This window comes from Dipteris shenzhenensis, chromosome 12 (assembly GCF_047967505.1).
Source record: "Dipteris shenzhenensis isolate YYH24624 ecotype China chromosome 12, Dip_SZ_1.0, whole genome shotgun sequence".
NCBI classification, from domain to species: domain Eukaryota; kingdom Viridiplantae; phylum Streptophyta; class Polypodiopsida; order Gleicheniales; family Dipteridaceae; genus Dipteris; species Dipteris shenzhenensis.
Window position 1 is genome coordinate 39193829 of NC_141607.1, and position 26204 is coordinate 39220032.

General features: G+C 43.8%; 1 protein-coding gene across 3 annotated transcripts in view; it reads right to left on the bottom strand.

Moving 5' to 3' along the window:
• LOC147896197 (uncharacterized) overlaps nt 1-24835 on the bottom strand; it is a 67829-nt gene extending 42994 nt beyond the window's left edge. For 2 of the 3 annotated variants that reach the window (XM_087382571.1, XM_087382572.1), the window contains exons 1-4: nt 24213-24835; nt 23647-24054; nt 13607-13682; nt 3331-3434 (exon numbers count right to left, since the gene is read on the bottom strand). In XM_087382571.1, coding sequence (XP_087238697.1) covers nt 3331-3434; nt 13607-13682; nt 23647-24054; nt 24213-24665 — 1041 coding nt within the window. In that variant the 5' untranslated portion in view covers nt 24666-24835. The remainder of the gene's footprint in view (nt 1-3330; nt 3435-13606; nt 13683-23646; nt 24055-24212) is intronic. The other variant, XM_087382570.1, reaches the window with a different exon arrangement.
• Nucleotides 24836-26204: the final 1369 nt, after the last annotated feature.

Genomic DNA, 26204 nt, shown 5'->3' on the forward strand with positions numbered 1-26204 from the left:
CTACAACCTTGCCATTTCTAACTAGCATACCATCTCTTATGGTATATCTTGCATAAGTTTGGCCTTTTCTGGACGCCAGGTCATCCTTTTCATTTTCCCCGGGTTTTAACACATGAGCTTTAGGCCACAAGCTCTGGACAAACTCGTCCACCTTTTGAGTTTCTCTTATCTCGGTCATTAGAGCACTCTCTAATACCGTGAAACTCAGGTTGTGCATAATGCGAGACAACGCATCAGCAACCTTATTGTCTTTTTCTCTTCGGTACCGAATCGTTAAATTAAACTCCTGCATGAGCTCTGCCCACCTAGCTTGGCGGCCTCTCAAGTCAGGCTGTTTACAAAAATGTTTCAGAGTATCATGATCTACATCCACATAAAACTCTGAACCATACAAATAATGCCTCCATGTTTTCAAAGCATGGATAACAGCATACAACTCCAATTCATGAGTTGGCAAATTTCTTTGAGAGGGAGAAAGCTTCTTGCTTTCAAAGGCTACTGGCCTTCCCTCTTGAAGGAGAACTGCTCCTACCGCAATGCGACTTGCATCGGTTTCTAGGAACAACGGTTTCTGGGGATCAACTATTTTTAACACCGGTCCTAAGACGACAGCTTGTTTTATGGTGTTAAAACTTTCTTGTTGATTCTATCCCCAAATAAAAGGTACTTTATCTGAGGTCAGATCAGTCAATGGCGATACTATTCCGGAATACCCTTTGATATGCCTTCTATAAAACTGGACAAATCCCAAGAATGATCGCAACGCGGTCAGACTCTGAGGGATTGGCCATGTTAGTATCGCAGCCACTTTCTTCGGATCCATTTCTACCCCCTGTGGAGTAATTATGAACCCTAAATATTCAAGCCTAACCATACACAGTATAGTTTTCTTCTTACTCACATAAAGACTGGCTTTCCTCAAAGTACACATAAAGACTGGCTTTCCTCAAAGTTCTGAACACTATTCTTAAGTGTTCACGATGCTCAGTAACACTTTTACTGAATATCAGGATATCGTCAATAAAATGTACTACGAACTTTCCGATATACGGACATAGTAAATAGTTCATAAGCATAACGAAGGTCGCTGGAGCATTGGTAAGTCTGAAGGGCATTACCAAAAACTCATAATGACCAAACCTGCTTCTGAAAGCGGTTTTATGCACATCCTCGGCTCTAATCCGGATTTGATGGTAGCCGCACTTAAGATCTATCTTGCTGAAAATCACGGCTCCATGTAATGCATCTAGCAAATCATCAATCCGAGCCATCGGATACATGTGCTTAACAGTGATATTATTCAATGCTATGTAATCTATACAGAGGCGAAACGTATCATCCTTTTTCTTCTTTAATATCACTGGCGAAGCAAAAGGTGAGAAACTTGGTTGAATTTGCCCCAACTTGAGGTATTCTTCCAGTTGTCTACGTACCTCCGCCTCTTCAACAAAACTCATTCTATAGGGAGGTCTATTTACAGGTTCTGCCCCCGGGATCAGTTCAATCTTATGTTGAACTTTCCGCTCTGGAGGTAACCCATAAGGTAGTTCATCCCTAAAACATTCTTACAGGTTCTGCCCCCGGGATCAGTTCAATCTTATGTTGAACTTTCCGCTCTGGAGGTAACCCATAAGGTAGTTCATCCCTAAAACATTCTTACAGGTTCTGCCCCCGGGATCAGTTCAATCTTATGTTGAACTTTCCGCTCTGGAGGTAACCCATAAGGTAGTTCATCCCTAAAACATTCAGAGAACTCCTCTGTTATAAGATTAGCCAGCTTGGCCATCTCATCACTTTGCATAACATCAGTGCTAGCCGAAGAATCATCCACCGGCTCTACCGATGCTGTGCAAAAGAACAAAAACTCTACTTGAGCTTTTCTGATTTCCATCGCGGAAACCAACGGTCCCTGAGGTATATCTTTTTCACCTCGCAAGACATAAAGCACATCATTCATCTTGAATTGATATACGTGCTTTTTCCAATCAATGGCTGGATTCTTCCTAGAATGCCACGCCATACCCTGGGCTATATCTGCATGAGCAAGCTTGGTCATTTCAAAATCAAGCTTCTCAGCATAGTCCTGAATCCGAAGCTCCAACTGGGTAACCCTTTGGTCCCATACTTCAGTTGAACTTCCATCTGCCATTCTGACTGTGTACGCATAGTCAGATGGGCTTGTTTTTAATTTCAGCCTCTTCACGAGCTTGGAGTTAATCACATTGTGAGTTAACGCCGAGTCAAACAACACAATGACATCATGACTGGCCACTTGCCCTTTCATTTTAATTAACTCCGTATCATTAAAGGCCGTATACCCCATTGCTGCGGGCTTAGATAGGATGTTATCAGGTGCACTCGTCACTAACTTAGCAACAGATACACATAACAAACAAGGTACTAACCTCTGAGAAGGTCCCGCCAGTTGCATCTGCATATGTTCCGCATTGGGACTCTCCTGCATTTCCACGTCGCATTCAGATATTATCAATCTACAACTCATTTTTCCATACGAGTGTCTATTCCACTCTAGCATCCTCCCAGCTAAGCTAAAGGCCCCTTTGAATACACCTTTGGATGCATTGGGTTTTTGCCATATCCTCTTGATGCTCTAGTAGTTTTGCTAGCTTGCTGCAATACTTCCCCCAAATATTTGATCTTAATAAAAAGTAAAGATAGATATCAATCACACAGGTCTGAAAGGGATTTATTAGCCATCTCATTCATTCAGCTTACAGTCCTGACATGGTTTCAAATCTGCTCTAGCTTAACAATCGAAATGACAGAAGATTCTTCAACCAAAAGAAGAATCCTATCTTCTACCATGGAAACAACCAAACAAAAATTAAATTTCAGTATGTCCTCATAGATGATTCATTTCCAGAGTTGAGAAATGCCATCAAGGTTCTTGTTGAGCAATGTGTGCGATGTTTTTACCAATGAAGTAAATCAATATTTGTTGGACCATGTCATAGACTTATTATTTCTAATCTACTATTTTTAACTCTTTGTAGATCTGTCAGCTTGGACCTTTAATATACTATTTGCATCTCACTTGGGATATGTACACAATACAGACCAGAACATTACAAACCAATTGTTCAAATTCTTATTCTTTAAGCTAGAGAGAAAGAATCTGAAGCTTCAACAATCCGCTATGTTAAGATTGAGGGTAACAAGAAGACTAGCCATGACAAAGATAGATATGGACATGACAATAAATGATAAATAACAAGGCCACTAAAATTTATTTGGAAAGAGGTAAGAAGTAAGCTGAGAAAGAGAGTGCAAAATTCAGATGTAATGAACTACTGATAGATAGATCCTTACCTCTAAGTGGGTTTTGGCTCCACTTTCAACAAGAATTTGTGCAACAGGGTCATGTCCTGCTTTCAAAGCCTCCAACAGAGGAGTCATTCCAAAATTATCTGCGACTTTCAAAGCAAAAATACAAAATAAATGAGAAAACAAACCTCATGATTTTTCTTCAGCATAGAAGAATTTTGCCATGTATTTATAACTAGAAAATATATGTTATACTCTTATGACATGCATACATGCTTCTACATGGTGACAGAGCCGATTTCAAAAATTCACTGTTTTTAAAAAATATTCCTTGAAACTAAAACACTGAGGGGAACTAAGCAAAATCAACCCAACCTTGTTGCCTTCAATTCAGTTATTCATTTAAAAGGGTTTGAAGCAAATGTGCCCAAGAGAAAATACAATTTTCTAATCTGTGGAAACAATATCAGAAGGTCAAAGTGCAAAGATGGAAGACTAGACAAGCGATATTTTGTTGTTTTCATCTCACATTAACATGAGCTGAACATCCAGTTTAAGTCGATGGGCAACACTAACTCAGCATCATCATGCTGTCAAAATCATCAAATTTGAGCAAGCACACAGCACCCACCTATGAATAACAAAATGATAAAAAAGAATCACTAAGGATGTCAATAAATAATGTTACATGAGAACAACCTTCTGCCTTCTTCAACATCACTTGAATAACAAAGGCTGAGGCTCCAAAAGCCCAGGTTCTGTCAATCAAACATGATATTGAGTGAATCCAATTATTAAGAGAACATAAAAGGAACAGTGATGATATCTCTTGATATGAGAAGGTGAAAAAGCATATAAGAGCGGGAGTCTAGGATAACAAACTTGGAAATCTCCAAAAGCCCAGGTTCTGTCAATCAAACATGATATTGAGTGAATCCAATTATTAAGAGAACATAAAAGGAACAGTGATGATATCTCTTGATATGAGAAGTTGAAAAAGCATATAAGAGCGGGAGTCTAGGATAACAAACTTGGAAATCTACAATAAATTAATCGCAAGAATTAGAGACGTCTAACTCTGCATTCTATGCTATAACTCCAGACTTTCTGTGAGGAGTATTACTACAGATAAAAAGGATGCCAGGGACACTATATACCCATTTAAGCAAGCCATTTCAACATACATTATAAAGTGACTTTGAGTTGCCTGACCAAAAATTGCTGGTATGTGCTTTACTTTTCCAGCTACAATCATTAAATTGTACTCCCCTTCAACTTTGTCGGCAAGGCTGCAAATAGACATGGAACAATGAGGCCAACGGCCACATTTCCTCTCTAGACTCACAGGAAAGGTCTGTTAAACTGGAGTGCCACAGACTTGGAAGACCATATTTGACTTCAAACTATTGGTCCAACATGTCTTATAAGAATTTGGCAGCAAATGCATATAGAATTCCCGAACTTAAGCTTTCATCATTCGACCTCTAGTTCAGTGACTGGCTTGTTCCACATTTTTCGCTTACCAAATTCCAATGAACATGGTCCAGCAGAAACTTGAAGAGAACAAAGAGGAGGAGAGGGAGAATGAAGAATCAGCATATGACATGCGTACTACAATACTAACCAAATCTTCATCCTTCCTGATTAAATTTGATAGGAGAGAAAAGCATCAAAGATAGTAGAAGTGTCACAATCTGTGATGTATTCCTTTCTCTATTTCTAGACTTATGGATGGTTTGATGAATGGACACTTGTGGAAGGGTATGCCCTTTCGACGGGACACTTCCTATGAGGCACAACCCTTGCCCTTTTGACGGGACACTTCCTATGAGGCACAACCCTTCACAAGAGACATCCAATTGAAGAGACATTCCTATTGTAATGTACCCTCTCATCAAGGGTCACACCCTTCACAAGGGGTACACACCTCTTCATGCACATACACTTTGGAGTACACACCTTTTCATGTGTGACTCTTCACTCTCTATATAAGAGAGGCCCAATTGTATGGATGACACACAACGGCTACCCTACAGTCATTCAAGCAATACAATTATTCCTTGTTCTCTCCTATCTCAGTCTCTTTTCTGTTCCTTAGCACATTTCTAAATATAGTAAATCTAGGATTTCTTACAGTGGTATCAGAGCAAAATTCGCTCCTGCCTATAGGAAATGCCCCCCACCTTCTAGCGTCAATCTGATACATCTTTTCCGCTAGAAGGATATCCGTGCACATTGTGCATGGAAGAGATGGAGAGTATGAGCGTAAAAATTTTTCGCGCCAACCTTGCCTAAAGTCATCTATGGCCTCTCCATCTCCCACACATCACGAGTTGATGTGAATGGACACGACAAAAATCGTGTCTTTTCAGGTGCTTAGGCTGTCCCAAAACCAAGGGACGCACCTTTTCCACCATCGGACACACCTTTTGATGAAGAGTCTTGACTCCTCACCCAAGGGACACACCCCATCGTGGACAAAAGGACACACCTATTCATGTAGGGACACCCCTTTTAAAAACAGGGACACACCCCTTCATGAAAAGGTGCACCTATTCCAAGGGTCACACCCCTTCGAATAGGCACCAAGCACCTATAAAAGGGTACCTAGAGGGGTTAAAATGAAAAACCCAGCCCCAAACCTTAGGTTTACCCTAGCTACCCTAGGGTTAATTTAACCCACCATTTAATTTTTGGGCAACCACCCAACCTAGGCAGCCACCAACGAAAAAGGGGTGCACCCTTTGACGTTCCATACGGATTTGCATGCAGGTTCGCCTCCACCGTACGGATTTCCACGCAGCAGCAGCCCTCAGCCCTCGCCATTTCGCTGCCAGCCTGCGCAGGTTCGCTGCCCGCCTTTTCCTCGCCATATCGCTGCCAGCCCACGCCATCTTGCTGCCAGCCTTCACGCGCCATCTCGCTGCCAGCCGTGCCATTTTCGCTGCCAGTTACCTTGCCCTTGCAGCCCCGCTGGTTTTGCAGCCCTGCTCCTTTCCAGCTTGCAACGTGAGCACAGCGCCTGCCAGCCACTCGGTCACCAAACAACCTGCAACCAGATTTTTTGCCATTGACAGCCCGCCTCCCCTTTTCCTGTTTCGCCAGTCTCCCATGACAGCAGCAGCCTGGTGCGCCAGCCCCTATTGTGATCCAGAATCAGGTACCTGCAGCCTGTTGCGCCATTGATAGCCTGCTCTCCTTGGTTCGCTACATTTTCATGCCAGATCAGCAGCAGTTTCAGCCTCCTATCGCGATGACGACAGCCTATTAAAAGGCCAGATCTGCTCCTCGCCACCCATTGCAACATGGACATCCAGACAGAAATCTGCAGGCCTCTTCTACGCAACAATTTGGTAGATTAAATCATTGCCAGGTGGAGTCTTTCCATTCTGCTTTTAAGGATTCTCTTGTCATTATCAAATTACAGCAAATGAAAGACGCTCCCTTAAAGCATGGAAACCCCTGGCAATTCACCCGGCATTTCAAGGACACCTCAGGCATCATCTACCACACAATATCGTGTTCAGATTGCACAACCAGCCCATTTCGGAGCTTTTGCATAGTGGATCTTCTGTGTCACGTGTCCTCCTAGTGATTTGGACCACATCCTATATCTTCTGCGTGAGGCACCTTAGTCACATTACTTCCTCAGCAAAGTACAGGTTGTGTTCCACGAGACACGAAGATACCCAGAACCCAATATTCCTCAAGAGTTTGCTGCCCATCTTTGAAGAGAATTTTACCCCTCACCTTCGGCATCTCCAAGGTACTCTCCACCTCCTTCAGCTCCCAAATATCCTCCTATACAAGTTGTACCTTCTCCAAGACAATATTTACACTCCGAAGGCACTCCTTCTCCTGGATATCCTCCACTTCCGACAGCAGCTCCTTATCCCTTCTCAGATCCGTGGACTCTGCAACCTACTCCTGTCCTCTCACGAGCAGTAACACCACTTTCGGCATCACCACTGTTACCTCAAACAGGACCTCCTTTATCAGACTTCCACAGGTGGTTCCATCCTGCCTCGCCTGCCCCCTCCAACATGAGCACCCTCAGGGAGCAGCCCGAATCTTCCAGGAATGGTACAAACTAGAGCGCAAGTTCGCGCTTTCTCACAGGGATCTCCGATATGTCGCAATGATTGCGTGAAGCCTCTCTAGAGATCAAAGACTCAAGTCGAAAAAAGACCCCTGAAGTCAACGTACAAGGCGAATCACTACTACAACTTCAAATTTCCCAGCTTCAGCACAGCATCCCGACTTGGTCCAAAAAGTCCAACAACTCCAAGATTCTCGCAGTACCACACATACAGAGGATGACATGACGCAACCAGACGACTATGCGGATTCATTCCCACCAGAGGTAGAAAACACTAAGCTACGTGCCCTCTACCGTTTACTTCAAGCTTCCAACACTAAAAGACTTGACATCAAACTTCCGGAAGCCTACACTGGCCAACACAATCGCCGAACAGTTGACCAATGGCTCGCAAAAATGTGCATGTATTTTGATATTGTTGACCTCACTGAAGGCAAAAAGATTGTCTTGGCAGCCTCCCTCCTCAAGGATACAGCTTTTCTATGGTGGCAAAGACGCTTAAAGGACAGCAAAAGTGTGTTAACATGGGAACGTTTTGAACATGTGCTCCGTAAGCAGTTCATACCTGCCAATGCGGACTTCCAAGCACAATCAAAACTCCGACAGTTGGAGCAAACAGGCTCCCTGTCTTCCTACATCTCTCAGTTCACCACATTGGTATTGGAGATTGATGGTTTAACTGAGGATGATCGCCTTCATGCTTTCATCTCAGGCCTAAATCCCTCGTTACGCATTGATGTCCTTAAAGCAAACATCACCACCACAGCTGGCGCTATTGCTTACGCAGAGCACATTACAGATTTCCAAAACACAGGGAAGCAGAGTGCTAATCGCACCCAGAACTCTACAGAAGACTCAGAAATCATATGCTGGATTCCAACAAAAGCACTCCTCCAAGGATCGCGCCTCTTCTTCTTCACAAAGTCATTACCGACATCCCCAACATCAAGGTGCGGCCACTTATAAGAAGAAGAACTCCAGCACAAAAGGACTTTGTACCAACTGTACAGGCGACCATAGATGGTTCGATTGTCCCAAGCGACCAAAGCAAAATTCCAATATGGAACCTAGCACTTCCCAGACAGAAGATGCTACCCCAGCACAAGACAAGAAAGGCAAAGCTGTTCGAATGGCGAATACCATCCACCAGAGCCTTGCCAGCAACCCCGAACCTTCCCTGGCCACTCAAGTACTCTGTGTTCAAGGATCGATTCGTGGAACAACGGTCACTATCCTCATCGACAGTGGCTGCTCTCATAACTTCCTAGCTAGTTCTATGGTCGACAAACTTCGGTTGACCACCAGTCCTAGTCTCATGGACTATCAGATTGAACTCGCAAATGGAACGACTTTCTTATGCAACACCATGATCAAAAACTTGTCTTTTCGCATCTAACATTATACAGATAAGTTGAACTTCGACATCATGCCTCTTTCTCGGTACGATGTCATACTTGGACAACAGTGGCTCTACGACTATGATCCATCAATCAGTTTTCGCAACCATACTATCCAGTTTGTCCACCAGGGAAAACTTATTGAGCTAACTGGTTCTAGGAACTCTCCTTCAACCCCAGTTACCTCTGCCCTATAAGTAAAGAAGTGGGTTTGTAAACGTCAAGTACAGACTTCACTTCTGTTGGTTACGACAGTTGAGGAGACACCAACAAAGGATCCTCCTGAATACCTCAACCCCTACCTGGATATTTTTCCGCAGGAATTGCCAAAGCAGTTACCACCTTGACGACCAATGGATTACCCAATCGAACTTATTCCCGGCAGTAATCCACCGTCGAAACCTCCTTATCGGGTTTCTTACACTCAAAATGAAGAAATCCAAAGACAGGTGACCGAACTACTCGACAAAGGTCACATTCGGCCCAGTCGCAGCCCTTTCGGATCTCCTCTACTACTTGTGGAAAAAAAGAGTAAGTCAATGTGCCTCTGCATCGACTACTGAGCCCTCAACAAGCTCACTATAACAAACAAGTATCCATTGCCTCACATCGATGACCTCTTCGATCAACTTCTACATGCAACACAATTCTCAAAGATTGATCTTCGTTGAGGTTATCATCAAATTCGCATACGAGAAGGCGATGAGTACAAGACAACTTTTCGAACAAAGTATGGACACTATGAATATTTGGTCATGCCTTTTGGGTTAAACAATGCCCCGGCCACATTCATGACACTCATGAACGACATCTTCAGGCCTTTCCTCGATAAGTTCGTCATCGTTTACCTCGATGACATCCTCGTTTTGAGCAGATCCCTGCATGAGCACAAACAACATCTTCACCAAGTTTTTGAAGTTCTCCGCACAAATTCTCTCTTCATCAACATTGAGAAGAGTGACTTCTTCAAAACCCAACTCGAATATTGAGGACATGTTATTTCAGCTCAAGGCATCTCTGTGGATCCCAAGAAAGTCGAGGTAATCCGAAACTGGCCTACTCCTAAGAATGTTCATGATGTCCGCTCTTTTCTCAGATTGGCAAACTTTTACCATACAAAGGTCTATCAGTTTTCCGAAATCGCAGCTCCTATGTCCGAATTATTGAAAAGCACAGCAGTTTTTCAATGGCTTCCCAAAACAGAGTATAGTTTCCAACAACTCAAGCAAGCACTCACTACCACACCAGTTATGGCTATTGCTGACCCAAACCTTCCATTTGAGGTCATGACCGACGCTTCCGACATCGCTACAGGAGCAGTCTTGATGCAAGAAGGCAGAGTTATTGCTTTTGACAGCCATAAACATTTTGATATCCAAACCCGATACCCGGTTTATCATAAGGAGTTTCTTGCCGTTGTACATGATTATCGCTCTTGGAAACATTATCTCATGGAAGCCGACTCAGTAATCAAGACAGACCATCACTCTTTAAAGTATATCTTTACTCAGCCAGTCATGAACGCTCGACAAGCACGCCGGGTTGAGTTTCTGGCCAATTTTCACATGACCATTGAGTACATTCCAGGACTACGCAATGTAGTTGCAGATGCTCTTAGCAGGTTACCTCTAGCATCAGCTATGGTAATCTCTACATTATCTGTGGATGTTCCGAATTCATTCAAAAGGAAGTATTTCAATGATAAAGACTTCGGCACAGCAGTACAAGTTCTTTCAAAAGATCAACCTTCAACTTCCGAACAGAAGATTTTCTCATCCTATTCTTATACGGACGACCTTCTGTATTATCAAGATCGCGTCTATGTACCACATGACAAGGATGTTCGACGTCTTTTGTTAAAAGAGCATCATGTAGTTCCTTATGCTGCCCATCCAGGCATCAACAAGACTTATCGGTTACTCAATGCAACATACTACTAGCCTCAAATGAAAAGCAACGTCATCAAAATGGTTACATCTGGCTTATCTTGTCAACAAATGAAAGCAAGCCGACGACTTCCAACAGGACTTCTTCAGCCTCTTCCAGTTCCAACTGAAAGGTGGGAAAGTATTTCCATGGATTTCATTACAACACTACCACGATCCTCCCGAGGTAACACTCAGATTATGGTAATTGTTGATCGATTGTCCAAAATGGCACACTTTGTTGCTTGCAAAAGCAGTGCAAAAGCTCCAGACATCGCCAAACTCTTCATACAACACATCTTCTGACACCATGGATTGCCCAAGAATATCATATCCGACACAGATCCTAAGTTTACCAGTCACTTTTAGATTTCATTGTTCGAATCTTTGGGTACAACTCTACTGTTCAGTTCAGCCTACCACCTAGAATCAGATGGCCATACTGAAAGAGTCAACCAAGTTCTGGAAGAAATGCTTTGACATTATATTCAGTCACGCCTAGCAGCTTGGGAAGAGTATCTACCACTCCTTGAGTTTGCTTATAATAACTCTTTCCATAGTGCCATCAGCATGACTCCATTTCAAGCAGCTTATGGACACACTCTGATTGTACCAAAGAGTGGCCCTAGCTGATCAACTGGTTCAAGAAATGCAAGACATTCTACTCCAAGTCAGGGATCATATGCGAAAAGCGCAAGAGCAGTATCAACCGTCTGCCAACAAACATAGACGTCACCTGGAATTTGACACTGGTGACATGGTGCTATTATTTGTAGCCCCACATCGCTATAAGACAGTTAAGTCTGTGTTTCCTAAGTTGCGACCAAGATACTATGGACCTTTCCGGATCGTCAAGAAAAATTCACCTTTAAGTTACAAATTGGAATTACCACCATCATGGGGTAAAATCCATCCGACATTTCATATTTCTTAGCTAAAGACGTACATTCCATGCGATGAAGCAGTTCCTGCTACAGGTGATTATGTCCCAGAAATTGAAGACGATTATGTTCTTATTCCTGAGCGTATTCTGGACCATCGACAGCGAGAGACTCGACATCGACTTATCACGGAATTCCTTGTTCTTTGGCGAGATCTGGACGACTCCAACGCTACTTGGCAATCTGATGAAGACTTACAGCAGTACCCTAACATTTTACAGCAGTATTTTCAAAATTTACAGTGATATTTTCTACATCAGTTCACTATCTCCACCGGGGTCTTATTTTGAGTGGGAGGGGATGTCACAATCTATGACGTATTCCTTTCTCTATTTCTAGACTTATGGATGGTTTGATGAATGGACACTTGTGGAAGGGTATGCCCTTTCGACGGGACACTTCCTATGAGGCACAACCCTTGCCCTTTCGACGGGACACTTCCTATGAGGCACAACCCTTCACAAGAGACATCCTATTGAAGAGACATTCTATGAGGCACAACCCTTCACAAGAGACATCCTATTGAAGAGACATTCCTATTGTAATGTACCCTCTCATCAAGGGTCACACCCTTCACAAGGGGTACACACCTCTTCATGCACATACACTTTGGAGTACACACCTTTTCATGTGTGACTCTTCACTCTCTATATAAGAGAGGCCCAATTGTATGGATGACACACAACGGATACCCTACAAACATTCAAGCAATACAATTATTCCTTGTTCTCTGCTATCTCGGTCTCTTTTCTATTCCTTAGCACATTTCTAAATATAGTAAACCTAGGATTTCTTACAAGAAGTTGGTTGCTTTGTGGCTGGTGCGTGCTTGTCGTTGTCAGCCATTACTATTTCTTTGAGCAAACAATTGCATTGAAACTTTAATTCGCTTCGATGATCTAACCCTGAAGCCTCATCTTTAATGTGATCAATGCAAATTTCTGTAGTGGCTCTAATTGTGTGGGTAGGGGACTAGGCTCCAATGAAGATGATGTAGGTTTCCTTTCTATTTTTGGTCCAATACTTTTAGCAAATAAATTCTCTAGCAAAAGATGGTCCACAACCAAACAAGACGATCAAACAATGAACCATTATTGACTTTCTCTAACGTTGATCTGTCATTTGTGTCATTATCGACGGGTATATCAATCAGCATCTACCAGTGGCTGTACATCATTGATAAACATACAGTTGTGCAGACATTTATGGACACGTAAGGATAAAGGTTTTGGTACTCAGTTCATATCAAAGTCAAAAGGGATCAAGAGCAGAGTCTGTCATGAGAAGGCCCTCATGTCTATTTGACTTTCAAGCAAGATTAATCTCAACAATGTAAGTTTGCAAATGTTGAGATTCTTCATCCAAGTTGTATGATGGACATGCGTCCTCCATACGGTGCAGTAAAACCCAAGTACAGTATGCTTAACTGATTACTTGACTAAATTGGCTCCAACAGCACAGTCAATGTTTGAGTCGATACCATGATCATGAGGAAAAGCACATCTTCCTGCAAGGTTGTATCTTTTTACTGCACCCCCATGTCATTATTTGAAGGAGGTTTCAAGTCCATATATCCTCGTTCAATCCTTGTTGTAGTCTCAGTTATACGTCCTAAAACTTTTGCGAAAACGTTGCTGCAACAAGCACGAGCCCAGCTTTGCAAGCCAGTACTTTGACACTTACATCAAATAACCTATGCAAATCAAAATTATCCAGTATAATTGAGCTCTGATATGTCCTTGTTCATACGATAAGAAGACCTTCAAAGATCTTACTGTTCTATTCCGTACAGAAAAGCTTGAAAAAGCATTACACTGTGAGAACCAGGAGTTAGTTACTTGTTATATACAAATCCATGGAAACATGTGAATTGATCACAAGGTAAGTCAAAAACAAAGCAGTAGCAAAAGATACAGAAAAGAAATCATATTGACAGGGATATCAGTTTTCTGATTAGACCTTTCTTATTCACATCTGCACCCTCCTTCACGAGTAAAAAAACACAATTAGTGTGTCCTTTGGCTGCGGCCAAATGCTGCACAAAAACACTAAATAACATAAGATACAAACACATGGAAATACATAATTTCAACATAAGTTAGAGATAGTGCACCTAAGCCTATTGACAAAAATCATCAAAACTTGTAAGAGCACCAGGACATTCCATTTCAAAGAGGCAGAACAGGCATAAAACCATTACTGATATCCAGAATTATACACATCTTGACAACTTATATACTCAATGAAAGACCTCCACAATAAAGTTGTTTCATGCGATCAGTCTTCCTTAAATCCAAATTTTTAGATCTCTGGAACTATCCTATTATATTGCTTTTTGTTGTCTCTGAAAGGTTTACCCACAACCTAACTCTAAGTATGCCAGGGGTGAGGTTTTCATGTTGACATTCACCTTCCAACAATTGCAACTTCACTTTGATATTGAATTCCTAATATTTGAAACAAGGTTATGACTACACCTCAGCCTAAAGGAAGGAGCCCATTGCTGGCCAGCAGATTATCCATCCCAAGCTCCCACGATTCGGGAACGCTAGATGGCACAAATTACCCACTCTGGAAGATGATGATCCAAAGCCACCTTGTGGTGATGGTGATTTAAATGATTATAAGAAGAATACAGCCGACGCCTCAGGACATATATAATATTGCTGTAGGCCATCTTCTGGTGGTTCTAGTGATGCCCTGTAGGCCATGGTATGTGCCTTGTAGGCATAAGTGTAGGCACTTATAGTGTTAGTGCCTTTTAGGCCACATAGGACACTTAGTCCTATGTGACACCTAGGACACTTAGTCCTAGGTCTAGGTACAAGTACTTTGTACTTGTGTGTTATAATCTATCTAAGACTTTGACGTGACGGCTATTCTACTTTGTCTCCTTCATACCTACACTCTCTCTCTTCTCAACGCACCTTCAGTGATATCAGAGCCCAGCTTTGCTTCCTGTGCCTCTTGTCCATACAGTCCGTACAACAGTACGGACGTTCGTACAACCATGTACAGATATCGTACCGTACCTGCTGAGGAGTGGTCGACGTACTGCATCGCGCATTGCCGTACTACATCGCGCATCGTTGTACTGCATCGTCGTACTACATCACGCATCATCGTACCACATCGCCGTACATCTGTGTCACCGTACCTTCAGTGGTACCTGATCCGTACACTGCGATCCGTACATGCGCCCCGTACAGACCAGTACCTGCATCATCTATCTAAGACTTTGACGTGACGGCTATTCTACTTTGTCTCCTTCATACCTACACTCTCTCTCTTCTCGACGCACCTTCAGTGATATCAGAGCCCAGCTTTGCTTCCTGTGCCTCTTGTCCATACTGTCCGTACAACAGTACGGACGTTCGTACAACCATGTACAGATATCGTACCGTACCTGCTGAGGAGTGGTCGAAGTACTGCATCGCGCATTGCCGTACTACATCGCGCATCATTGTACTGCATCGTCGTACTACATCACGCATCACCGTACCACATCGTCGTACATCTGTCACCGTACCTTCAGTGGTACCTGATCCGTACACTGCGATCCGTACATGCGCCCCGTACAGACCAGTACCTGCATCATCGTACTGTCTATACTGACCCACGCAGATCTCCCGTACCTGTAGTACTTCAGATTCCTCGTACCTTCAATGGTACAACGTACGGCCATACAACCGTACAACCATACTTGAGCTGACAGTACAGTCGTACATCATACTTGAGCTGTCTGTACAGCTATTGCTTCTCTCGAGACTGCCGTACAGGTGTTGCACGTGTGAAGTCTCTTGCACGACTTTGGCAAAATTTGGGGCTTTCAATACCTTCAGGAGAGATTCGGGATTTGGTCTGCAATTTCTTTTTGATTGCAGTACATTGAGTCACATTTGCAGGACATTGAGTCATTTTACAAAACATTGAGTCACTTTTGCAGGACATTGAGTCAGATTGCAATAAATTGGGTCACATTTGCAAAATCTCAACAAAATTTTGGGCTTTTCTGCATTTGCCCTCTTTTTGGCCTATTTGCCCTCAATAAATTTGGGGCTTTTGCCTAATTTGCTGTTTTTTGTAGTGAACATTCCCTGTCACAGTCACATTTGGGTCAGATCTGCATTTGCCCTTTGATTTGGGTCTGAAATTTGCAGATATTTGCTGTCATTTTTGAAACAGCCAGCTTTTTGCAGTGATAGCCTTGAGGCTTTTGGGTTTTCAAGTCTTTTTCAAGGTATCACATTTGCTATGGCTGGGAACAATCAAGATTTATTTGGAGTTCTTCGTGAAGATGATAAGTTGAATGGCACAACTATCCGATGTGGTCTTATCTCATGAAACATATTCTTGTTACAAAGCATTTGTGGAATATTGTTTCTGGGGCTGATATGAGGCCAGCCAATGCTATAGTGGTTGCCTCTACTGCTGGTCCTTCTACAGGGGGTACTCCTCCTGATGCCTCTTCCTCTAGCACTCCTGCTGCTGCTCTTCCAACTCAAGAACAGTCACGATGGGATGCAAGAGATGCAAATGTACATTCATGCGTCGCTTTATCATGCAAGAGAATCATTATTCCACACATCCGGTCTTGCAGGACAGCAAAGGATGCTTGGGATAAATTGGCTTCTCTCTATCAGATTCGCAATGAAGCTCGTGTTGCATATTTGAGAAGGCAATTACAGGAAGTCAGTATGAATGAAGGTGAGTCAATGGATGCATACTTGACAAAGGTCAAGGACCTCATGGAACAGCTTGCCAACATTGATGAGGTGGTGCCAAATTCACAGCTTGTCAGTACCACATATCAAGGGTTTGCTACAACCCTTCGATTAGTGGCCACGGGTAATCCAGACCACTATTCTTTTGATCAGCTAGTTACTTTGCTTTTGCAGGAAGAGCAAAGTAGAGCTAACAGACAAGCCATTATTCCTGATCATGCATTTGCTTCACAGCAGACAGGAAGAGGCAAGGCTTCCAAGCCTATTGGCAAGCCAAAATCTGCGCATAGCAGCTGCAATTCCTCCCATGCATCTAAAAATACAGCAGATAAGGCAAAGAAGAAAAGATGCAACTATTGTCGCAAGCCTGGACATGACATTTCAGAATGCGGGAAACGCATTGCTTCGGAGAAAAAGAAAGCAGGATTGACAGTTAATGCCTCACATGCTATTGAATCCCATGAGCCAGCAGATGCTTCACATGCACATGCTCTTCAAGATGATTGGGCATGGGCTGTCCATGGCTCATTTGATCCCTCCAAAGCTGATGCACTCTTTACTGCTAATGATGCTTAGTCTTGGTACTTTGATAGTGGTGCTTCCAAGCATGTCACATCTTGCAGACAGTTGTTTCATTCTCTAGCTGATGCACCTCGAGGGGGGACTGTTACATGTGCTAATAATGCTTCATATGCTGTAAAAGGAGTTGGAGATGTGCAGCTCACATCCATTTCCAGCCATCTTGTCACTCTGACAAATGTTCTTTTTGTGCCTGGCATTTGAAACTCATATTTGGCATGAGAGAATGGGCCATCTCAATTATAGAGCTCTTGCAAAGCTACATACACAACATATGGCAAATGATGTACCTCAGACTCACACAGTTTCCAAACATGTGTGTGAGGGTTGTCTTTTGGGTAAAATGCATCGATTTCCTTTTCAAAAAAATTATCCAAAACTCTCACAAAGGAAATTGCAGCTAGTATACAGTGATGTCTGTGTCCCAATGAGGACAAATGCCATTGGAGGATTCAAGTATTTCATGACTCTCATTGATGATTTCACGAGGTATTGCTGGGTATATCCTTTAAAGGCAAAATCTGAAGTTTTCTTATGCTTTCAGAGATGGCTGAATATGGTTGAGAATGAATCAAGAAACAAGCTTGTCACCCTCAACACAGATAGGGGGGGTGACTATATGTCAAAGGAGTTTGATGCATTTCTATTTTCACCGGGCATTATTCACTCATGCACTACTCCTTACACTCCTCAGCAGAATCCTGCTTCTGAAAGGAAAAACAGGTCCACAATGGAGATGGCCAGATGCATGCTTAAGGCCAAGTCTTTGCCCAATAAATTTTGGCTTGATGCAGTAATGTGCGCCAACTATGTGCTGAATAGATCACCTACACGGGCATTGAAGACTATTACACCTTATGAAGCATGGAAAGGTAGGAAGCCTTCACTTTCACACATGAAAGTTTTTGGGTCTCTTGCATATGTTCATGTACCATCTCAGCTGAGACATAAGCTTGATGACAAGGCAATCAAATGCACATTCATTGGTTACAGCCAGGAGAGCAGAGGGAATAGGTTATATCAACCAAATACTAGGAAGATTATTGTCAGTAGAGATGTGATCTTTGCTGAACATTCAGCTTCTCCTCTTGTGGACTGCAAAGCAAAGCCAGATGTTGACATGTTTGATGCCTTTGAATCTTGGTTACCTCTGCCATCGTCAGAAGAGGATTTTGAGCAGCAACATGAGCCTCCTGCAGGCCCTCCACTAAGCAATAATCAGCCTCAACCTCATGCTGATTTGCAGGTCTATCTTCCGGCACAAAATGATCCCACTACTCATGATGCAATCATTGAAGAAAGAGCTGTCAACAGCAAAGGCAAGTTCCCAGATGGCTTCTTGATACATTGAGGGACAGCAAACAAGATCAGCGTTTTGCTGCCCGGACAAGATCAGGGAATAGACAGCATGGTCACTTTCTTGAGTTTGCCCTCCTTGCTACAGCTTGCAATGAAGAGCCTTTGTGCCATAAAGATGCTTTTGACAGCAAAGAGTGGATGGGATGCAATGAAAGCTGAGTTACAATCTATTGACAAAAATGACACATGGGAATTAGTAGATCTCCCACCTGGCAAGCATGCCATTGGAACGCGGTGGGTCTACAAATTAAAAAGGAAATCTGATGGCAGCATAGATCGATACAAAGCCCGTCTTGTTGCAAAAGGGTATGCCCAACAACAAGGCATTGACTTTGAAGAGACATTTGCTCCCACATCCAGGATTACTACCATTCGATGTGTCATTGCCATTGCAGCCCATCATCATTGGCAAGTGCACCAACTTGACATCAAGACTGCTTTTCTTCATGGGGATCTACAGGAAGAAGTCTATGTCACACAACCTCCTGGCTTTGAGGTTGTTAATTCTGAAAATAAGGTATGCCGGCTTAGAAAAGCCCTTTATGGTTTGAAGCAGGCACCCAGGGCATGGTATGCCAAAATTCATGCACACTTACTATCCCTTGGTTTTCAGAATAGTCCCACAGAACCCACTCTTTATGTCCGTGGGAGTGGATCTGATTTTTTAGTGCTGATTTTATACGTGGATGATATGCTCATCACGGGCCCATATACTCAGCAAATTGTAGCTTTCAAGGCTGATTTGCAGCAGATTTTTGACATGTCAGACATGGGACGGCTCCATTATTATTTGGGCATTCAGTTTGCCCATGTTGAGGGGGGTATCATGATGTCTCAGTCCAAGTATATTGGACAGCTCCTTGATCGTTTTCAATTTGAGGATTGCAAGCCAATCTCTACTCCAGTGGACCCTGGCTTCAAATTCTCAGCTCATGATGGGAGCCCACCATGTGATATCACTCTATATCAGCAGGCTGTTGGATGCCTTATTTATTTATGTCACACCAGACCTGACTTGCAGTATGCAGTATCTCAGCTCAGCAGATTCATGCACATGCCCAGTTCACAGCATTGGCAGGCAGTGAAAAGAGTCTTCAGATATCTCAGAGGCACTCAGGATTTAGCCCTCTTCTATGGTGATCAGGGTTCACTTACCATGCATGCTTACACGGACAGTGACTGGGCAGGATGTTCCGACACCAGAGTGTCACATACTGGCAATTGTTTTTTGCTTGGAAATTCATGTATTTCTTGGCTCAGCAAGAAGCAACCGACAGTTGCCACGTCTAGCTGTGAGGCTAAGTATAGGGCAGCTTTCACCGCTACAATAGAGTGTGTTTGGCTTCGACAGTTACTTACAGATCTTGGTATTTGCCAGACATCCTCCACTATTGTCTACATTGACAGCGAGAGTGCTTTGGCCATTGCGCGTAACCCAGTGTTTCATGCGCGTACCAAGCATATTGAAGTTCACTATCATTATGTTCAGGAGCGGTTGTCAGCAGGAGACATAGAGTTGTCCTATCTTCCCACAGAGGACAACATCGCAGATATGTTTACGAAGTCTTCCGACAGGCTTTACACTTGGTTCCCTTTGTTACATGATCTGACATTCCTTGTACATTCATAGGTGGCTATATCCTTTTGAATGAACATGTGCCACCACTTTGGCATCCTTTGATATCATCTATGTGGTCTTTAATATTTTCCCCCTTTATGGAGACCATACAATGTTGTGTTAGAAACATGGTGTGAGTGAGAGAGAGTGATAGGCTAGCGAGTGGAGAAGTGATACTCAAATGAAGACATAGTGAAGGCTTTCATTCATTCATCAAGTATGACATGACAAGTGAAGTACAAGCCTTATATAGGCTACACACTTGCACCAAGTGCATATGGGATAAGTCCCATAGTGACACATGGCACTCACACATGACTCACACATGAACTAGTACTAGAACAACATTGGCTTTCTCTTACAGGGCCTCAGGTATTCTATGAGAGACTTGACTCCTCTCGGGCCATTTTGGTTCGACGTCATCAGATTGAGTCCTGTTCGTTGGATGTGGTACCACACCTTCCTTTTACAGATGTACATGTCTTGGTGGATACTTCTTGGGAGATTTTAGCGAGCATAGCATCCTGGCATATCTGGAGGGCCAGATGTACAGAGGCTATGGAGGGTACCCAGTTTCATCCCTCGCACACTTTGGCTAGTATCTGGACAGATACCGTACATACTTTGATGGCCATTTGGATGAGGATACAGGGAGACTCCCGTGCAGCCTCAGCTAGGAGGGCTTCTTTCTTCAAGGAATGGAAGGACTCTCCTTTCTTCTCTGAGACTCTTACAGGGTTGAGGTGGCACTTTCAGCCTCAGCCTTGGTTGTTTTCCACCTCACTTTGAAGGGGGTTTTATTTATCCTCATGATTTCATGATGTTGTATTTTCGCTCAGAGCTTGCTCTAGCAAGTTTCTTTCGTACTTAATAGAAGTCTCTTTTTCGTTTAAAAAAAAGAGTGAGACCCAACACACAAAGAGTAGACCAATCCCCCCTCCACCGCAATACTGCAAAGAGCAAGTCGCACTATCCAACAACTCCCGTGTGATATGACTTCTTAGTCAACTTGCAACCGGCAAGGGAAAACCATCACTCGTCACCCCCCTTACGCTGAACTGGGTGGTCAATACCATCAAACCAAAGTAAAAGACAATACATTCTTTGATGGTAATCGAAAGGATTCCATTGACCTAAGATTCTATTGGACATCGAACATCTGCCAACTATAGAAATGTACCCTGGAGCATGGAGGATAATGTCTCAAGGAATTGAGCATGCATAGCTCGAGTTGCAGAAGAGAGAGGCTGGAACGTTTGTATTCTAGTGGATGCACCCACTGTGGAAGGCATGTGCTCATGCTCAGCAGTCTCATCATTGTCATGGAGTAACCCTTCAACATGCTGACGAATCCAATTTTCTGCCTTGCAAGAAAGCCCAATCTAACAAACACAGCTCCCCCGAAACGCACGTATGAATGAGGGGCAAAGAAAGGAAGCCGACTAAGAGAGTTAGGCAGCAAAACCTATAATGAACACCTGATACAGTGTGTTGGGACACTATAATATTGATGGAGAAGCTGAGAGAAGGGTCGATGAAGAGGCTTCAAAATGGAGCCCAAATGAGTCAAATCTGGGCATTAAAGGCCCTTAAAAGAGGTTGTGAAGAGCTACCTTTTTTGCCCCTTTTTTTTTCTTTTAGGGGGGGGTGTCGTAAGTCACCTAAGACACTTAGGACTCCTAACCTAGGACAGCTAAGACAATTAGGACTATTAAGTCACCTCTAGCTAGTGTAACTCAACCCAACCTTTGACTTAGCCTAACCCTAGTTAAGTCAACCAACTAACCTGACCCAGCCTGCTAACTAACCCTTTGAAACTAACCTGAGTCAACCTAACCTTGCAATTAATTGAAGATTAATCTAAGTCTTGGAAACGTAGCGGAATGGGGACGATGGCACAAATCATGACGGTGCAGCGTGGATAGGCGACTGGCGCGGAAGTCCGCGACGGCTCACAGCTGATCTCAGTAGGCATGCGTTGTACACCAAGCGCCTCTACTATGGTCAGCTGAAAGAAAGGCTGATTGCAGCAGCTTTTGTTCGTCAGGTCAGCATCGAGAGGCAGCTGGTACAGCATCGTAAGAGGCATCGTTTGATCGTCAGGCAACTAGTCTGGTCTTTCCAATCTGGAGAGCCACCCTAACGTTTTGTTCGTGGAGCTGGCTAGTGCAGTAGTCGCAGGAGCGTTGTTGGGGTTGACGCCAGTTCGGGCGTCCCATGGGCTTATTCACGTGTACAGTCAGTCATGCCAACAAGCCTCATGTTGCAGTTGAGTCGGAGCAAGAAATTGTGAAGACAAGGGTGGGGGGGAGCTCGGGAGGAGGGGGAGGGCATGGAGAGGGAGAGGGGTCCGGAGGGGGAGGGAGCGGGAGGGAATAGGGGCAGTCCCAGGCCCGCCCTACTGATCAGGCACACCTGGGCTTCGGATCCCCTTCTCCTCAACCGCCGGTGATATGACATCTAATCCTATCTACTCTCCCTCCTATTGAAGAATCTCCCCATATTTTTTCCCCCCTCCCCCTCCTTTCGCCTCTCCCTCACCCCCCATTACCTTCTTTCTCTGAGATTTACACTAGATATTTTTCAGGTCCCATGGGCCGTTTTTGGCCTCCAAAGGAGGCTAACACATCTTCTTCTTCTTCTTCTACTCCCCCCCCCCCTCTCTCTCTCTCTCTCTTACCCTATATCTTCTCTATTTCCCTCTCTTCTCTCTCTTACTTATACACAGTCCCATGGGCCGTTTTTTGCCCCCCAATGACGATATCACTTCTTCTTCTCCCTTCCCCGCCCCCCTCTCTCTCTCTAACCATATATCTTCTCTGCCTTCATCTCTTCTCTCTCTTAATTATACACATTATCATCCCTATCTCACTAACACCCTATGAGTTGGTTGAGGAAAGTACATATGATGAGGGGGAAATACTCCCTGTTATAATTGTTATGACAGAAAAGGAATTAAACATACAATCATGCATTTTGCTTTCACATATGCTGCTATCATGCATGACCAGCTAAAGCTTCAATCTACATAAATTGTCAGATAAGAAGACAACTGTAAATTTATTTCCAAGCATAACAGAGGGGTTTTGAGACAGGGGGAAGAAGACGTAGCAGAAGAAGAAGGAAAAAAAGAAGAAACCCCAAACCAAAACAAAGCCTTCCCCTCCATAAAAACGAAAGAAAATAGACCGACATGAAACAAAGGTAAGAGTAGAAAAGAAAGCGGCAGCGCTGGAAAAGCTACACCACAGGATGACCGGATCTGCAGATTAAGGCAGCTTCAGAGAGAAGTAGAAGTGAGAACCTAAAGGAGAAAACACGGTATGATTGGCAGACTGAAAGAATTCACAGCTCCTAAAGAAACCATCTAACAATTGGGAAGCTACATGAAGGATTCTGAAAAGTTTTGGAAACTTGAGATAACCCTAGTGGTTAAAGATCATTTGTTTTTAACGTATCCAGATGTTGGAGATATAAAGTGATTCATCGCAAAGAGATTAGGACGCTACCGTTCAGGACCTCAGTTTAAATCTGGCTGCAACTGGAATTTATTGTAATCCATCCGCCAGTTCATTACGTTTCCATGTGCACGGGAACAAGAAAAGAAGCGTGGTAATGATAGCAACAGATGAGAATTATCTCACTTGAATAGCATCTGCATGTTTTCTACACGAAATAAAATTTCCATCAAGCTGTAGGGCTATTCAAATATAACTCACCAGGGGTGTTCGACCATCATAATCAGGCTCGGATGGATCAATTCCACTCTCCAGGGCTTTTTGTAGATTTTGGACGTCACCTTGAGACGCAACTTCCCTGATATTTGTGGGCATCGCGCTCGATAAACCTGATGGAAGACTATGCCCCTCCCTTTGATTCCCCAGCTTCCGGACAGCAACTGCCATCTCGTATGCAGCCAAAGCATACTGTCCAGCTTGTGTAGGTCCCAGAATATTGAGCATTTCGGACACAGTCTCGCCTCTTAACTTCTCAGATTCTGCCAAAAGATCACGTAGGCCAGCTAGTTTGGGTTCCATAGCCTCCCTAACATCTGAAAGATCATTAGATTCGCTCGGTGGAGGGGTTATCGCTGTTGCCTTTGCCATCTGCTGATCAGCCAATAACATCTGCACCGCAAATGGAGTCAAGACGACATTACAGCGTGGAAGAGAGAGTAGCCAACTTTGGGAAAATAATAAAGATACCGCTGAATTGAGCAAATCTGTAGCATGACTGAATTGCAACTGTTTCGAAATTCGAGCGCGTCGATAGGAGAATTCCTCACCTGAAGGACAGCATGCCGATTGGAGAGCTCGTCCTCAGAAGCACGAAGCTTTTGCTGCAGGGAATCCAACATTGAAAGCTGCCTAGCCGATAATGCTGCCATAGTGGGCAGCTCAATCCCCTCTAGCAATTTCTGTAGCTCGCTCTCAATTTGCATGCCCATCAAAGAGTACGCTAATACGACAGCAGTTGTGGGCCGCCAGCCTCCCATCCACAAAAATCCGGCTTCCAATGGAGTGCGCCACATGCCTGCAACAACAAACGATGCGTCTTCCCGACAAAGTTTGACCTTCTCGCTCATGTAGGCGCTGTAGTGTGAATAACAAGCCTGGACAAGGATTGCGACCTCTTCCTCCGGCTTAGACTGATGCAGAGCCTCTCTGAGCGCAGAGAGACGAGTTTTCACTTCCTCTAGCCATTGAACGTAAAACTTCTCAAAGCCAAGTATTGACATCCTCACGAGCACTGGGACGCCAAGACGAGCTGCCGGTGCAACCCAGAGCTACATTCCAGAAATGTTACATGCAAACTGCTGGGAAAGTGGCAAACTTGCGTGGGGAAACGGGTGGGTTCGGTGGGGAACGGTGGTAATGACTTACATACTTGAGAGTAACGAAATTGCTTTCATTTGTTTTGAAAAAAAAAATTGCTTTCATTTAAGGAGGAGGTTAACAGATTGGTTGAGGCTTCTTTTCGAGTATTTTGTGGGTCGATATGAAGGAGACTGCAACCGAAAATGTGAACGGCAAAGCAGACTTCCCGGAAGCACACAAAATCTGGTCACAGAAATCGGTGCAGCTCTCTCTCTCTCTCTCTCTCTCTCTCTCTCTCTCTCTCTCTCTCTCTCTCGCTATCTGCAGGAATTCAACTCTTTCCGCCTCCCTCACTCTTTCCGTCTCTTCTCTCGAAAAAGAAGAATTTATCTCTCTCTCTCTCTCTCTCTCTGTGCAGGAACTCAATCCTCTCTATCTCTCTCTCTAACAGAAGGACTCCAGCGCTCTCTCCCCCTGCTACTCACACACACACACACACACCCACCCACCACAAACAAAAATTTCAGCGACTTCGCCGCAGGATATCTGCGCAGAGGCTGTGTATCTCTGGGGAGTTTTTGCCGCAGCAGAGGCAGGAATCATGGAGTGCGAGGGGAATCTCCGAGGGGGGGGGGGGAGAGTCTGCGCGGAGCGGGGCAGGTGGGTGGGGCGGTGGGGCAGGGAGGGAGGGAGGGAGGGAGGGAGGAAAAGGGGAAGAGGGTATTAGAGGGGGAGGGGAGGGGGGAAAGAGGGCGATGGGGAATGGGCGATGGAGGCGGGAGCAGGGAGAAAAGTGAAGGTGAAGAAGGTGAAGAAGAACGCCGCCATAGCCAGAGCTTCGAAGGTGAATGAAGAAGGTGAAGTTTTTTCTTCTTTTATATATATAATATAATATATAATATATATATATTCTATCTAATACATAGCCATAAGTCGCCATGCAGAGCATTTACACATACTACATACCATTCCATCGCATCTAATCTAATTTCATTAATACCTTAATCTCCACTTTTCTACATATTCCATGTACATTTATCTCTCAACAATTCCTCCCCCTTCATATTTATATAACATCATTTAATTAACAATTCATTTCTTCTCCATTTATATACTCCGTATCTACCCCCCTTACCGTATTCCCCTTCGTATAAATCCCCCTTTCCCCCATTATTACCACCTTCTTCTTCTTTTTCTTCATATCTTTCTTTTTGGGAATATATTTTCCATCGCCTTCCTACAGGAATACAATACAGGAAGTCTCTTCATTTTGGCAAGCTCAGAGTCCAATGTTTCTCGCATACATCCTCTTTGGGAAAATCCTAAACATGTCTCTCTCACTCCTTTGTAGGCCCTAAGAAATGTCCCATCCTAGGAGTCCATTGCCTTCCTCCTTCCCACCTATGTTTAACTTCTCCCCGTCAAAGTTGCTTCGACTCAAAGACGAGTACTCACCGCAC